We start from the raw sequence: 16,236 nt of genomic DNA, 5'->3' as shown, positions 1-16,236 counted from the left end.
TTTTGTTAGATTATTTGTTTTCCTGCAAATAATGTGATCATTTTGTCTTTTCACAAGCAACGTCGGTTACGATGTTTAAGTTAAATCTGTATCCTCGTGAATCTAACAGTTGTTAAGTGCTTCATAATAAGGAGTTTATAGAGCAAGTTTGGTATCATAGCTCATCTGACAAGTTGCAGGTTGTGGGATACTTGGAGAAAATTGAAGCAAAGTGAGGCAAGATGTCTTCACATAAGGAAAATCAATTTCCTTTTGCCTTCGATGCAAAATTTTATAAGGCCTTCATAGTGGAAATGAAAGCCAAGGTTGATGAGATGTATGAGCAATGGAAATCTAAGAAGGAAGGCTTGTCAAAGAAAGCTAAAGATGTAGACTCAGTGAAAGCTCCTCATTATTCTCATTCTCTTCCTTGTTCTCTTGGTGATTCTCAGAAACAATATCAAAGTGTTGGATTGAGGTTGTTAACCAAGATGGGCTACAAAGGAAAGGGCCTTGGAATTCATGGACAATGTATGGTTGAACCTGTGAAGGTGGAAGCTAGAACTCGCTATGCAAGATTGGGGTATGGTGAAGGAGAATTATCCAAGGTAGTGGACACAAAGAATTCTCTGAAAGAATAACAATCTCAAGCATAATTTGAGAGAGGAAATGGCACATCACCTTTAGGTAGTGGTGACACATGCAAGATGTCCAAGAGAAGAATGGACATAGATTCTTCTTGGCATGCATGCACCAAGGGTGACCATCAAAGGTATAACAAGCTTGATTATTCCAATATTCCTTTTGATTATAAGAAGGTTGACAATATAGAAAGTTTGTGGTTTACAAAATCGTGCACATTTTGTGGGTTGAATAACCATAGTGTTGCCAAGTGTTGGAAAATAATGGCTTTGTACTGTAAAGTCAAGTCGACTAGGAAAGGGACACGACATAAAGACCCATCTCCAAATCAATGGAATGAGAAGGAAAAGAAAGGATGGATATTGAAAACACCTTGCTCTTATTGCAACAAAGGTGGACATCAAGAAGCTAATTGTTGGAAGCTTCATCTGGAGCTTCTTCCCAAGAAGGACAAGAAGAAGATTGCAGTTGATTCTCCATTGGTGAAGATAGGGAAAATAAAAAGGCTCATGTATGTGAGAAAAGCCTCTTCACTCATGTTTGTAAAGGTGGAAAAATAAGGTGATCTGAAGCATAAAAATGAAGTAGTTTCTTATAAGCCTAACTATCATGTGTTTTAGGGATCATCAGCACCACAACATGAGGATTGGTCGTGGGAACCCGGCAAGAGGATTACAAGTATTGTTAGCTAAATGCCATTTTCATCCTTGTATATGTTAATGTTGCTAATGTGTTACACATGGATAGTAGCTGGGGTAATATTTAGAGAAGGATGTGGGAAAATGCAAATGGGTAGCAATATGATTGCAGTTTTCATTGTTGTTGTACAACTTTTTGTTGAAGAAAGTGCAAAAATAGGGTGGACAGATACTAGACAAGTGGGAAGCTGTTTTTCTCACTTAGTGTCTGATTAAGAACCTTTTGGAGGTTCAAAAGTTCCTTAGTGGGGAGGAATGATCTAGGTGGATCTTGAAGACTTGAAAAATTCAATCGGCTCAAAATCTATCGAAACTGGCATCAAAGCATAGAGCACAGCGAAACATTTTTGACACAACCTAAAGCACGTCAAAAGGAGTCCATTTGCTCAAGATATGCTCGATCAAAGTTCAGCAAGGGCTGAGGATGCTAGATGGTTGACCAAAAAGTTGACTGTTGCCAAATCCAATGAAAGTAGTCCTAAACTGGAGAGCTCCCCTATACGATCCTGATGCAACTTTAATCACATAAAAATGAGGTCGTGGTCAAAAGCTACAACCAGTCAAAGTTCTACGATCAAATGTTGACCACGTGGACTAGTGACGATGTCAGCATGACATGGCAAGATAGAGTGATGTGGTAGTTTAACCAATCTGAGAATGACACATGGCATCACAAAACATGACATGACAAGACGCTGAGGTGGCAAGCATAGGTGGCAAGTTGACTCAACATTGACATGGACCAATGGGAGTCTGCCACATGTCCAAATGGCAGAGAATAATAAGGTGCCATGTGGCATCAAGTTTGTTGTTGCTTGTTCGGTCAAAATATGTTGGGAGGTTTGAACTTGTAACCTCCCCAATGCTATTTTATCTACCAGTTCTATTTGTTAAGGAAGATGGTGGGTTGTTTGGAAGTGTGGTTAGTGGGGGTCGAACCACCAACCACCCATCTACAAAAATTAATTTCTACCATTATGCCATTTAATAATTTTAATGTGTATAGGCAACATTTATTATTTAAAATGTTCTTGGCCGACAACCTTTATTAAATAAGGCTTGTGCTTAGTTAACCGAGCCCCTCAACATAGCTGATGGTTTAACAAACAAGGGCTGCAGAGCAACATAGTTCTTGCAGAAAGTTGGAAGAGTAATATTGTGTTTCTGTGTTTTGTTTGTGTGTCATGTTTAAATTAAGATTTTAGAATAGCTTCTATAATTAATTAGTTATGATCCATAGAAATGGTTCATTAGTTGATTTGAGAATGTTGGAAAAGCAATTTTTTTGTTTCTATGTTTTGTTAGTATATAATGTTAAATACAAATAATTTAATTATTAACATGTTATTGCTTTCTACTATTATGTCAATTTTAATTTGTTGGAACTTTTGAATTGAGATGCCTCACTATTATGAAAGTCAATTAATTAAGAGTTATTTCTTAGTCATGTATTTGATGTTGTATAGTCCAACAGTGGCTCGACTTGTTAGCTCCATTTTACAAGTTGTTTTGGATTTATGCATTTTTATTACTTACATAATATTATCAATTTTTCCTTTCCAGCATTTGTGGAAACTTTGTGCCTATATTGTTGCTGCCATACTCAGTCTAACATATTTTTCATTTTAGTCAAATATTGAAAAAATAAATTCTGCGAAAATGGAATTGAAGAGTAATAGTACTTGGAATTGTGAACAATGATAATGGCTTCAAATATGAGAAATGGAACTTAGGCAATATAAACTGTGATTTTTGCCAGTCCAAAAAGAGATAAGAAATGTCCTAAAGTATGGAGGATATTCTTGTATACTTAAACTAAAATTTTAAGTTGTTTGGCAGACATACCATAACGAGTGTAAAATATGTGCAAAGAAGCAATTGAAAAGCAATGAGAAGCAGTGAGATACCAATGATATAACAAGATAGCCATTGTCCAATTCAAACAAGTTTAAATTTTAACATGTAATTTACAATTGACAATATGTAAACAAATCATTCTGCTATGATATTGACAGCATGTTAAATTAAGATTTCAGAATAAATTTTATAATTAAGTTGAATCGTATAAAATTATCAGAATTAAAATTATACAAAGCAATTTTTTATTATAAAAGTGTTTATTGACGAGAAAAAATAAATGTAAGGATTTCATAAAAGTCCTTAAAGAGAAGAGATAAATGTAAGTTATACATGAAATCCTTGAAAGTAAGAACAATTGAAAACAATAGTATGAGATTGACAACAAATATAGAAATTAATAGGAATGAAATTCCGAATGAAATATAGTCCAACTGCCTCATAAGAGTAACACTTACCTTTTCAAATATTATACTAAGATTTCAATATAGTTTTTATATTCAATAGTTGTTGTTTTTATAGTGTTTAAGAATCAGCATTGTTGTTTTTATAGTTTTTAAAAATCAGTACTGACCAGCCTGTCAATATTCCAATGGCTTTAGATATGTTTCTCTTTCAAAAGAACCTGAATCATATCTTAATGTTTTGTGTTCCCATATGGGTATCTGGTTTTGGATTCCCTTGTGTCCTTTGAATCCGTAATCATGTATTTATGTTCAGATTTTTCATAATGTGGGTATTTGGGTTTTGATTCCCTCTGTCCTGTGAATAATTTTTTCTGTGTGGGTATTTGGAATTTGATTCCCTTCTGTCCTTTGAATCCTATCTAATGTCTTTCTTTAAGTGAGGTTTTTCTATGTGGGTATTTGATTTTAGATTCCCCTGCGTTTTCTGAATCCTTATACATTTCTTTATGTGAGATTTTTTCAGGTTTACATCTTGAATCGTGTCTATATCTGCAGCTTTTCCATGTGGATGATTGAGTTCTGGTTCTTCTATTTCATCTGAATCTGAATCAAGGTCTGTGCAAGTACAACAAAAGACACTTGAAAGTTTCGATTGAAGACACAAAGTTGGAGTTTTGTCGGGCGTGGAAAGATAATCCTCATCATTCAAGTATTTTTTACCTTAATTTTCTTTTAATCTATCTACCATATTTTACGCAAAGAAAGAATATCCTGTAACCAACCTCATTGAGTAGTGCATGCCAAAATATGGCTGGGCTCTTTGTCGCAGGCACCTTTGGCGATCTTACAGGTAAAGGTAAATTACAGTTTGTTTTTGGCCTTCAAAACACCTAATGCATGGCATTAAAAAAATGGCAGGGTGTAGAAGTGAGATGTGCAGATCAAAACAATCCAGTTGGTTGTTTGAATCATTCCAAAACCTGAAGCATCTGCATTAAATTTTGAAGTCACAATGTTTTGTCCATCCTCAGCGAAGATTTAATAGAGCAGATAACGATTGTAAAAAAACAGAGGAAAACCCAATCATTTGCACCAAAGAGTTTACCATGAATCGATGAAAAATCGCAAACGCAATAAAAGCAAACGCAAAAAATAGATAATATATTCTAACATTTTTATTTAATACCAAGCGAAAAAATCGCCCATATCGGGTGAAATTCAAAGAGCCAATAATATTGTAGAAAATTAATTTTTCAATTATATTTTGTTAAAAATTTCACATTTATATTTGAATAAAGATTAATATTTGTTTGAATAAGAAAAATATCTGAAATTTGATTTGTCAAAAAATTAATTATTAATCACTAGTTAAGTACAGTCCCTTGACAATAATACAGGAACTAATAAACAAGCCCAAATTGGTAAAATACCAAACATTTTGAAGCCTATATTTTGCCATGTAATTTGTTTATTGGTTAAACACCATATTTGTCCTGAGAATGGTATATAAGGGAGAGTTGGTATGCTCTGTTGGTAAGAGAATTTAGAAAAATCTCTTGGTAAGGATTTTTTTTAAAAACTCTTGTGTGTTCTCATTCTTTGTAAAAACTCTTGGAGAGTTTATTTTCTCTTAGTAAAGGGTTTGGAGTGAAAGTTATTAAAGAGTTTTGTGAGTTAAGTGGTCTCTTGTGAGAAAAATGGAGAGATAAAAACTTAGTGAGTCCTTTGAGAGGAATTTCGTATGACTTATAAGTCATTTGTAAAGGCTTGATGCCTAATGTATATATGTACTGAGAGAGAGTGAGTTGTAACACATTGTTTAGTGTTGTAAAGGTTACAAAGGAGCTAGGAACGAACATGTTGCTAGATAGATCCTGTTATCGTAGTGCGGAAGCGAGAAGTTTATGTAGTGTAAACAATCTTCCTTGCAAGCAGATTGTAACTCGGTGAAAAACCATCGTGGTGTAAAAAAAATTGCACCATAATAATGGCATCGATCACACATGTTTGTGGATCTGGAGACGTAGCCAAAGTCTAGTGAACTCCGTTATCAAATCTTTTATCTCTCTTTTTCTGGTGCATGATTTTGTTAGCTTATTTGTTTTCTTGCATATTATGTCATCATTTGCTCTTTTCACAAGTACTGTCAGTTACGGTCTTTAAGTTAAATTTGTATCCTCGTGAATCTAATATTTGTTAAGTGCTTCATAATAAGGAGTTTACAGATCATCTCTATATTGTTAATTATTTTATTTATCAAAGTTATTTAATAATTACGAATTGCAATGTCACTTTTTGGAACATTTTTGCCTTCAATATTCTCCTTGTTTAGTTGTAATATTGAGGATTTTTTAAAATGCTTCAATGGTTTGACATTGGAGATACATAATTGATCTCTATATTGTAAATTATTTTATTTGTCAAATTTATTAACACTTATGAATTGCAATATGTCACTTTTTTCGAATATTTTTGCCTTCAATATTCTCCTTGTTGTTTAGTTGTAATATTGAGGATTATTTAAAATGCTTCCTCTTGTAAAATATTTTTATTTCTCTTAAATTAAAAAAGGTAAACCTATTTTGAGTTCATTTCATACAAATCGAGCCCTCTACATACGATTCTTTCACATCCAATTCATATATATGTCAAATATAGACTTAAAAATTGCCTACTTCACATTTCACACGTCTTCTGCATATCCATTACACACCAAGGTGTGATTATTAATATGTAATCTTTATTAGCAATAAACTAGATTGACTTAGCTCTTATGTGGACCTAAATTTTGACTACAATTATTTGTATCTTTTAAAAAATAATAACTGATTGTATATATTTTATTTATTTTAAATTTTTTAACCTAGTGGTATCCTCGTGACCTAGCCCAGCCACTAGAGGTGGCAAGACCGCTTGATAGCACTCTCACAAGGCAAATTCGGTAGACGTCTTGCGACGTAAGTTGAACCCGGCATGATGAGGGAGCAAACAACTTGCCCAAGCCAACCATGCTACTGTTCAGGGCTAATTGTATACATTTTATTATATTAATAACATTTATTACGATTATTTATATTTTTAAAAATATTTATTGTCGTTTTTATATTCAAACAATAATGTAAATAAACCTATTCATAAATCAAATTATGACAAATACCCTCACATGCTTGTAGCTATTCTGGTTCCAAAATCACAGTACAGAGTTAATAACACACAGGTTATTGATCATTATACACCATTGATTTTGAAAAAAACAGCCATAATTTTTTAAGTTGTCAACAACACGCTATATGAATTAAAGGTTTTGGAGCCAAAATAGACACGTCTCGCTCACATCACAATTATGTATTGATTATTAATACAATAGTCAATTATGAACCCCTCCCCTAATGCAGATTAGATAAAGGCCACGACAAAAGTCTTGGTAGTACAACTCCATGTTGCTCTTCTCCATGAATGCATACATTGTTACTTTGAGGACTATGACGACTGACTTATGCATGTCCATTAAAATTGATTTGATTGGATTTGTTTCCCACGCAACACAAGAAAGGAAATTTCCATGTGCTTGCAACAAACACTAGGGGAAGAGCACCAGTAGCCGTCATAGCTAACTTCGGGCACCCACAGATCCTAAACGGTACATCGGATTTTAATTTTTTTTTTGGTTGTCTTCGTATGTGACTTAACAGCTTATAGCTATTGATTTGGCTTCTGGGTAGTAACGATGCACATTGTGGAATCAATTATGCGCACAAAGATCAAAAAGTACACATTTCAAAGTGTTGCCTGATACCTAACTAAAGATGTTCCAGCAACCGTCAATGCAAAATCGCTAGTACTTGTTGACAAATGTGCCAATAGTTTTGCACAAATACAATCCAATAGTGGAGCACAAATGGGCCAATTATGAACAAAAAATAACAAAAAGTGATCGGCTATTGATACAAAACAAATTTATTAAAACAAATTTATTAATGATGTTTTCACTATGACGGCTATTGGAGGGTCAACATGACAATAAAATGAGGGTTAATGAAACTATGTTATCTATTGATGCTCTTCCCCTACAATTATGACCCTCTAAACTTTTTTTTTTTTTTTGAATGGTTGTTCTCTTCTAAAATTTCCGTTCAACCTAAACGTGACCAAAAACTTATCCGGCCATTGCATTTAAAGCATCGTCTTTTAAGTGGTGCAAATTGCGTGTCAAAATTGTTATATGTGAGCAGCTTACACGTTTGGAAAATTGTGCCTCTTTACTGTATTCCTTTCTAAATTGAAGGGCGTCTTGGAAGTAACGTTTCTATTTCAGGGAAATTTCCACCTTAGCATTTATTTCCTTTGTATTTTAAGGCTAGAGGGAGGTTCGCTCCATACCCAACACTCCAGCGATGGGTGAAATCAGGGAGAAGTTCTGCTTAAGCCTGTTTATTCTTTTTACAGTGTTTATTCAGATGAAAAGTTATGGTGCTGCAGTCAAGGCTGGAGATACTCTTTCCTTGGACGCCTGGATTAGTGGAAATCAGACAATAATTTCTAAGAATGGCACGTTTGAATTGGGATTCTTCAACCCAAATGGAACCAGTAACTGCTTTGTCGGAATCTGGTATGCCCATATGGCGGAGAAGACGATCGTTTGAGTGGCTAACAGGGAGACTCCCGCGAGAAACAGGTCAGAGGCGTTTTGAAGCTGTCAAAAGGAGGTCATCTGGGACTGTTTGACGCAACGGGTGCATCTCTTTGGTCGGCAAATGTGACCAAGAAGGCTTCCCAGGCTGTGATATTAGATTCTGGTAATTTTGTAATGCTCGGTTTTGACAATCAATCTGAAACTCTTTGGCAGAGTTTCGACTATCCTGTTGACACCATGTTGCCAGGGATGAGGTTTGGTGGACAGCAAAAACTAGTCTCTTGGAAAAGTTCATTGGACCCTTCTCCTGGGCTTTTCTCCTTTCATGGGGATCCATCTGGGGTCAAACAATTCGTGCTAACATGGAACAATTCTGTACAGTATTGGGCGAGCGGAGCGTGGGACGGCAAAATTTTCAGTGGAGTTCCAGAAATGACAGACATACGGTTCTTCAATATCACCGTTGAAAATACCAAGTCTGGTTTGTATTTCACAGATACATTGATGCACATCCTCTCACGCTTCGTCCTAGCTAACTCTGGAGAAATTCAGCAACATATTCTTCTAAATGACAGTAGATGGAACTTCTTCTGGTCTCAACCAAGAGATCAATGTGCCGTAAATGGTTTGTGCGGCGCTTACGGAATCTGCAATTCGATCAATATTCAGTTCTGCAGCTGTGTGGAAGGATTCACCGTCACAGACATCCAGGCCTGGGTTTCGCGAGAGTCGTGGTCCAGTGGCTGTGTTCGGCAAAGCCCTTTCAACTGTAATGCCAAAAATGGCAGCACGGACGGATTCCTCGAGCCGAGTGTCATGTCGCCTGATGTTGTTTCCGCTTCCTCATACACTGCAACCACAAGGAAAGATTGCCAGAAAGATTGCCTCCTCAACTGCTCGTGCACTGCGTTCACTTTCAATCCGTCTACAGGTCTCTGCTATATATGGTCAGGGGATTTGTTAAACATGCATAAAAGTGAACTCAAAAGCAATTCAAATGTTTTTATTCGAGTGGCTGCCTCTTCACTTTCGAAGGCCAATAAATCGCCCTCCGTCAAACAAAAAACAACTACTATTGTAAACGTAGTGCTAGGTATTGTTTGTGCTCTTGCCGTTGCTGTGGGTATCTTTTCAACTTTAATGTGGTGGAGGCATCGTCAGAGGCATCAGTCACAATTAATAGAGAGGTATGCAGATCCCGCGAACTCTTTTCTTAGAATGTTTAGCTACATGGAGTTGAGGATTGCAACTAGGAATTTCAGGTATAAGTTAGGGAGCGGAGGATTCGGCACCGTGTTCAAAGGAACCCTAATAGACGGCACGCTTGTGGCCGTAAAGAAAATGGAGGGCTCAAGACAAGATGAGAAGCAATTCCGAGCGGAAATCAGTTCTCTTGGAATCATACAACATGTGAATTTGGTCAGGCTTCGAGGGTTTTGTACACAAGGATCGAGAAGGTTTCTGATTTATGATTACATGCCCAACGGCTCTCTGAATTCTTTACTGTTCTCAAGTAATTCGAAAAGCAAACGGACGGTAATTGATTGGAAAACCCGATTCGATATCGCATTAGGCACTGCAAGAGGGCTACATTATCTCCACGAAAAATGCAGAGATTGCATCATTCACTGCGATATTAAGCTTGAGAACATTCTTCTGGACAATAATTTTTCACCCAAGTTAGCAGATTTCGGATTGGCAAAGCTTGTGGGTAGAGATTTCAGCCGCGTTCTGACCACAACAAGAGGAACGAGAGGGTATTTGGCTCCAGAGTGGATCTCCAGTCTTCCCATCACTCCCAAGGTTGATGTGTACAGTTTTGGTATGACGCTCCTGGAAATCATTTCTGGTCGAAGAAATCTGGATTTAAAAGAGCAAGATTCAAGTAAGTATTACTTTCCCGCGTGGGCAGCAACTCAAATTTACAACGGCAACACGATTAATATTGTGGAGGAGGGTATTGCAGAGGAGAGAGATCTTGAGGAGGTGAGAAGAGCAAGTGTTGTGGGGTTGTTATGCATTGAAAAGGATGAGGAAGTGAGGCCAAGCATGGGACAAGTGGTGCTAATGCTGGAAGGGAAGATGCATCCTCAAATTCAGCAGATTCAGAGCTCTGCGAACATGGACAAGCAAGCAGACAGTAGCGAGACTGACAGTGATAGCGATGGCGAGGTTATCCGTTAGAATAACCGAGTAGGAAGCATGATATTTAGGCTTAAACAGCATGATAAATGTAAATTTAATTTTAATTATTAGCAATTCAAACTAGATGTTTGATGGGCACGTTGATCATTATTTTAGTTGCAATACAATTTGGTTAGAGAGAAATTTTCTATCATCAAATTTTTATTTATGCAGAAAACTAGTAAAATACTTTTGTTTTCAAAATAGTGGAAAAATTTAAGAAAAAAGTTTTACCATCTAAAATTTATTAGTTTCAAATTATGTCATGTTTCAAATTTGAAATTATTATTATAGTTAATCTTAACATGAACGTATATTAGAAGGTATATTGGAATTGAAATATTCTTAATACATTTTAAGTGTTTCTATCATAAAAGGGTAAGTGACTTAATGGTGCAAAATTTAAGTAGTCAAAGTAGGTTCTAAATTTGAATTTTAGCATATTCAACATTTTTCATTAATGCACTTATAATTTATTGAAGAAATAAACCCAATCCTTATATCACAAAGAAGCATTAATATAATTAAAATTAAAATGATGTAATATGTCTAAAATGACTCAAATAACTCTTGTATTTTTGTCGACATGCATGCCAAGCTCTTATGAATAAATCTCCTTTACATTGTTTGATGATTTGAGATTTTCTAGTGAAAAAACTAGTTCATTCAATATTTATAACAGAAATAGAGTAGATTAATTACCAATAGTTTTTAATTTGAAATAGTTTGGACATTTCATTCTTAGAGTGTTGTAAATCATTTAAGGGCAATTCCAATTTTAATACAAGTAAATTAGAATTTTATTGTATTTGGTGTTCATGAGTATATTAAAGGTCTATTAGACTTCTATATTAGGCCAGGCCACCTTTAACTAGACACCTAGATCTAGAGTATACCAACTAGTATCAAAACAACACTTTCTCTTTTCTTATATGTCTTGAGGGTTCTAAAAATATTGTTGGATCTTTATGAGGAAATATTATAACTAGAGAGCTATAATAGAGAAGTATTATGTGGTATTATAACTAGTCTCACCTTGTATAATTGTATCTTATGAGAGGATCTATAAGATTTATTACAAATGTTAAGAAGTCTTTTAATTGGAAGGAGCTATGTAGAAAAAATGTAGCACACATAGGGAGACCAAGATATTTTGATCTAGTTAAGGTTTTACTAGAATTGATGAGAGAAGTTATAGTTAGATTTGATAAAAATGGAGATAGCTAAAGAAAAAGAATGTGCAAGGATGTGAGTAGTAATGAAAAATTAGCACAAGATGGTTAATGAACTTGGGAGAGATGAAGGAATTATATTGCATCAATTATGGGACTGTGTTGCGTGCAATTTAACCTCTTTAGTATGAATTTGCACGAAGCAAACAACAACCCAACAACACTAAACCCTAGCTACACTTCTAGCTTTCACTCTCCCGCTCTCCATCTCTTAGAATTAACCAATATTCTAAGAATTAATCTAGTAGGAAGTTCATGTAGACTATATTTATCTTTCCTTCTTAATGTTTACCTTCTTATATCAATGATGATATTTAAAAATACCTTTAAGAAAGTTGCTAGATCACTAGTATTATATTTTATTAGTTCAAACACCTAAGTGAGCCAATTTTATGACTTTGAGCAAAGATTTGAAGACAACATTCTCAAACATGTAGATGTCTTACATATAGATATGTTCTTTATCCCTTCGAAAATAAAATATACACTAATAGTTTGTCATAATTTTCCTATAAGAAGTAATTTCACGTTGAATAAACTAGAAAACTGAGAATTTGATTTTGAAAGCTTTAAATTTGGAGTCAATATTGAACCATTTGGGATTGACTATTTAATTTCAAGGTAGGCAGAAAATGTAGGGAAGTGGGTATAATTATTGGTGTACTAAATGATATGTAAATGGATAATTTATGGGATGGATGTAAATAAGTGTTGCATATGTTGAATGTGTTAGCACGTGAAGTAAATTTTCTTTATCTAACATTGATTAAACAATTGATGGAAATTGTTTTTATAATTATTGACACTTAGTATTTTTATTTGTTCGATATGTATTTGTCATGCAGTGGAATGACCCACACTTTCTATTTTTGAAAAGTCTTCTAGGAAAAGGATTCAATGACGTGGAGGTCAAGATGTGATTCATGTTATCACCAAGGATACCTTTAAGAAACTACCTCCCGGGAAAAAGCATAAAATGCTGGCGAATCAGACATTATTTTTTGGGGAAATTTTCATATTGATGGCAAACAAAAATTCAAATTTGGAAAATAAATTAATTTGTATTGGCAATTTTTTTTAGGGTATGAAAATTCCATAAAATCCTGATTAATAATTCATTATTGTGTGGGGGGAAAATATATAATGTATGAGGAGAATGTTTTTTTCATTTTCAGGAAAAAATATATAAGCGTATGTGCTAAAAGTTATACTCCAAAGGAAAAATTATTTAAGTGTATGGGCAATTTTTATCTACCATTTGAAAATTATTTAATTTTATTGGCTAATATTTGCTTATTTATGGAAAAATAAATATTTTATTGGCGATGTTATAAATTCATTGCCATTTTCATTATCTAATTAATGGAACATCACATCGAGTATGGACTATGCATGATGTATCGATAAGTGTGACCTCATCGACACATCACACTTACCTAAAATCCATCAATGATTTAAAACTGTTTGATGATCGTAGATCAATGGCTGAAGTTTTATTTCGGCCCAAATTTCTAAAGAGAACGTAGTTCTCCAGAAAGTTCTTGGAATGGAATTGGAGACAATAGACATGTATCAAATCTCATCCTAATAGAGTATCGACATTTATTAATGTCTTGTCACTGACATTCTCTAACTACGATGCACTCAGCACACACGACTTCCAATCTAGTAATTGGTAGTGGTTTACAGTTGTTTCCAATTTCACACACTCGTCCATTTATGAGAAAGATTTACTGACAGATACAAAAGCATTATAAAGTTTTAAAGGAAAAAGGAGTTAATACGGTTGGTGAAGGAATTACTAGTATCAAGATCTATTTATAGCTGATCTCGGCTTCCTTCTTCTTCAATTCGCCTTTGGTAGAAAAATTATTGGAGCTTAGGGTAGTTGAAATTCTACCTCTGGTTTAAGTCTTTAGGCTATATATTTGGGTATTCAAATTTATGAAGATGGACACTCCTATCCGGTTGAGAAGCACATATGAGTTGGACCAGTGGGCATTTTTGGGTTACGTCAAAGACCAACCCTCCAATCAGTTTGTAAGGAGGTCGAGGTGTTCACTAACGAGTCTGTGAGGATGATGTTGGGCTGAGAGTTTTTAAGAAATGATAATAGATACCATGTTAACACAAACATTATCTCCCGGTTCTTGGCTTCTCTTCTAGAGCTCAGAGGAAAAAAAGGTGGATATATTGATGATATTAAGGAGAGTGTTCAAAGAAGAATTCCCTGGGGATGACATTACTATTGCTGTCTTTGTAGAAGTAGGGGTAGGGATCCTTAGCTGAGTAATTTACCCAAACTTCTCCTCCCACATCAAAATGTGGTCGGGCAAACTTTTCTTTTGAACCTGAATGCTAAGAAATTGACATGACATAGGAAATGGGTGTGGATTGGTAGGGATTTATTCTGAAAATGGTTTCACCTCGATGAATTTCAAGACTATAGATGGCCCAAATAATTCTCAAACCTTCTTATCTCTAAATAATTCTACCTAGATGAAGGGAAAGATCCTTAGGGTTACCCTTGAAGGGTTTCAATTTTTTTTCTTTTTTTTTGGATACCACTGGTCCACTGTCTTGTGCCAGTGCCCTAGCCCCTAGTAGTTTTTTTTTTTTTTTTGTATTTCCTCGTAACGTACCTCATTTTGGCTTTAAATTTTTGGAGGGACGGGGACTCCGACAGTCAAAAATTTTAAATTTGCGCAACATATCAATGAAAATTTTGTAAATTCCTGTTCGTTTCAGTGTTCCTTTTATGAATTTAAAAATGTCTTCTATTTTGTTGTATCATTAGTTCCTTCCACGATAGAATACTTATCATTATCATTATGTTCTTGAATAACTTAAATAGTTATTCATTTGTGGATATAAAATTTAATTTTCACCATTAAAAAATATTAAATTTTAAATAAATGTAAAATCTCATTAAATTAAATCTCGAGTAGAGAGAAAGGGAAATTTTAAAAAAATTTAAACAACTTTTAAACAAATTAATCAATTATAAAATAATTTTAAAGAAAAGAATTTAAAAATAATTATTAAAAAAATGCATCCATTAAAATACATAAAGGGATTTCTCTTTATGCTCACAGGTTTTTAGAGGAATGCATTTAGGTTATTTTTTAATAAGTTTAATATACTATTTTCTAAATATATAGTTTCATTAATAGCATCAATATTTTATTAAAAAAAATAATTTTCTAAAGGTTTTTAAAATAGATGTAATTTCTATTCTTATAATTTCATAATATTATGATTGAATATATAATTCTCCATATGCATATTTTATTTACATTTAAAATTATAATTATTAATTTATTAACATAAAAGTATTTTAATAGTGATAAATATTTAATTTCATATAAATTCATAACAAAAAATTACTCCCATATTTTAACATATTAGTTTTTTTCTCAAAGGTTTTAGTTGTACTCCATTATTAAAATCAATATTTGAATAAGTTTGAATTATTATTTATATTAATATTTAAATTTTTTATATATTTTAAATCATTCATTTTAATAACAAATCGTATTGTTGTATAAAATTCAATTCTTATTAATGTTAATACTAATGTATGAAAGATTCAATTATTCCAGGATTTCAGATACAAACATTTCCATATCAATTGACAATATTGAAGGTATGTCAAATACTCCCCCAATGTGCAAAATAGTTTTTGTTTCATATACAAACATTTCCACATCAATTGAAAATATTAAAGGTATGTCAAATACTCCACCAATGTCCAAAATATTTTTTGTTTCATAGGTTGCATAGTTTTAAGCAAATTTATAGCATTCATAATTTTTTATTTATTTACATGTCATCGTCATTCATATGACATATTGTTCATTTTCTTATTGTGTTTCATAGTTAGTCATAGAATATATTAGTTGTTACATGGTTTCACATAATAGTCTTTTTGTAATAGTCTTTTTATAATACATATAAGAAAATGCAAATGGCAACATTGATACAATTTTACATGGTAAACTGTTATACTAAAAGGGAGTATATTAAATCAAAAGTTTTTGTAATTAATGAAAGGTTGAAATTTATATAATTCTCTTCTAATATATATGTATATTTAACAATTAAATATAATTAATTAAATTGTAACTTCTTTAATAAGAAAAAATAAAATTTAAATCTTAATCATTTTAATATATGGTGTTTCCTAGTGAAAATAGTATAGGACATTCACATTAAAGAGAGGGAAATATCCCAATGAAGCTTACTTGCATAAAATAGTATGAGATCAATAAAAATTTGATCAAAATCCTAGTATAAAGTGGTATACTTTGTGTTCTTTTCATTGTGGAAATATTCACCTATCAAAATACTTTGCACTTCACCTCAATTCTTTCTTTTAAAATGTTCAGTGTGGACATCAAAACATGTCTCGGGAAGACATAAAATTAGATATTACTAGACAATATTATGTGATCTATCATTTAATTTAATATCTACTTTAGGTTTCTTAAAGAATTTTTTTTAAACTAATAGGCATGATATTGAAACATGTGACAATAATTAACTTTGAATGCCAATAAATCTTATATGACACACTTTATCACCATGAAGATCAACATCCGCCT

General features: G+C 33.4%; 1 protein-coding gene across 1 annotated transcript; it reads left to right on the top strand.

Moving 5' to 3' along the window:
• Nucleotides 1-293: 293 nt before the first annotated feature.
• LOC131057111 (G-type lectin S-receptor-like serine/threonine-protein kinase At2g19130) lies at nt 294-10,425 on the top strand. The gene is made up of 3 exons (XM_059222257.1): nt 294-587; nt 8,041-8,181; nt 8,238-10,425. The coding sequence occupies exons 1-3, from the start codon at nt 294-296 to the stop codon at nt 10,398-10,400; spliced, it is 2,598 nt and encodes an 865-aa protein (XP_059078240.1). The 3' UTR covers nt 10,401-10,425.
• The last annotated feature ends 5,811 nt before the right edge of the window (nt 10,426-16,236 follow it).

This window comes from Cryptomeria japonica, chromosome 6 (assembly GCF_030272615.1).
Source record: "Cryptomeria japonica chromosome 6, Sugi_1.0, whole genome shotgun sequence".
Taxonomy (NCBI): Eukaryota; Viridiplantae; Streptophyta; class Pinopsida; order Cupressales; family Cupressaceae; genus Cryptomeria; species Cryptomeria japonica.
Note: the sequence above shows the minus strand (reverse complement) of the source record. Positions and strands in the feature narration are given on the sequence as shown.

Coding starts and splice junctions, on each gene's coding strand:
- LOC131057111 (XM_059222257.1), top strand. CDS start 294: ATGAAAGCCAAGGTTGATGAGATGTATGAGCAATGGAAATCTAAGAAG. Junction 588..8,040: donor GTGAAGGAGAATTATCCAAG/GTAGTGGACACA, acceptor GTGTTTATTCAG/ATGAAAAGTTATGGTGCTGC. Junction 8,182..8,237: donor ATGGAACCAGTAACTGCTTT/GTCGGAATCTGG, acceptor AGTGGCTAACAG/GGAGACTCCCGCGAGAAACA.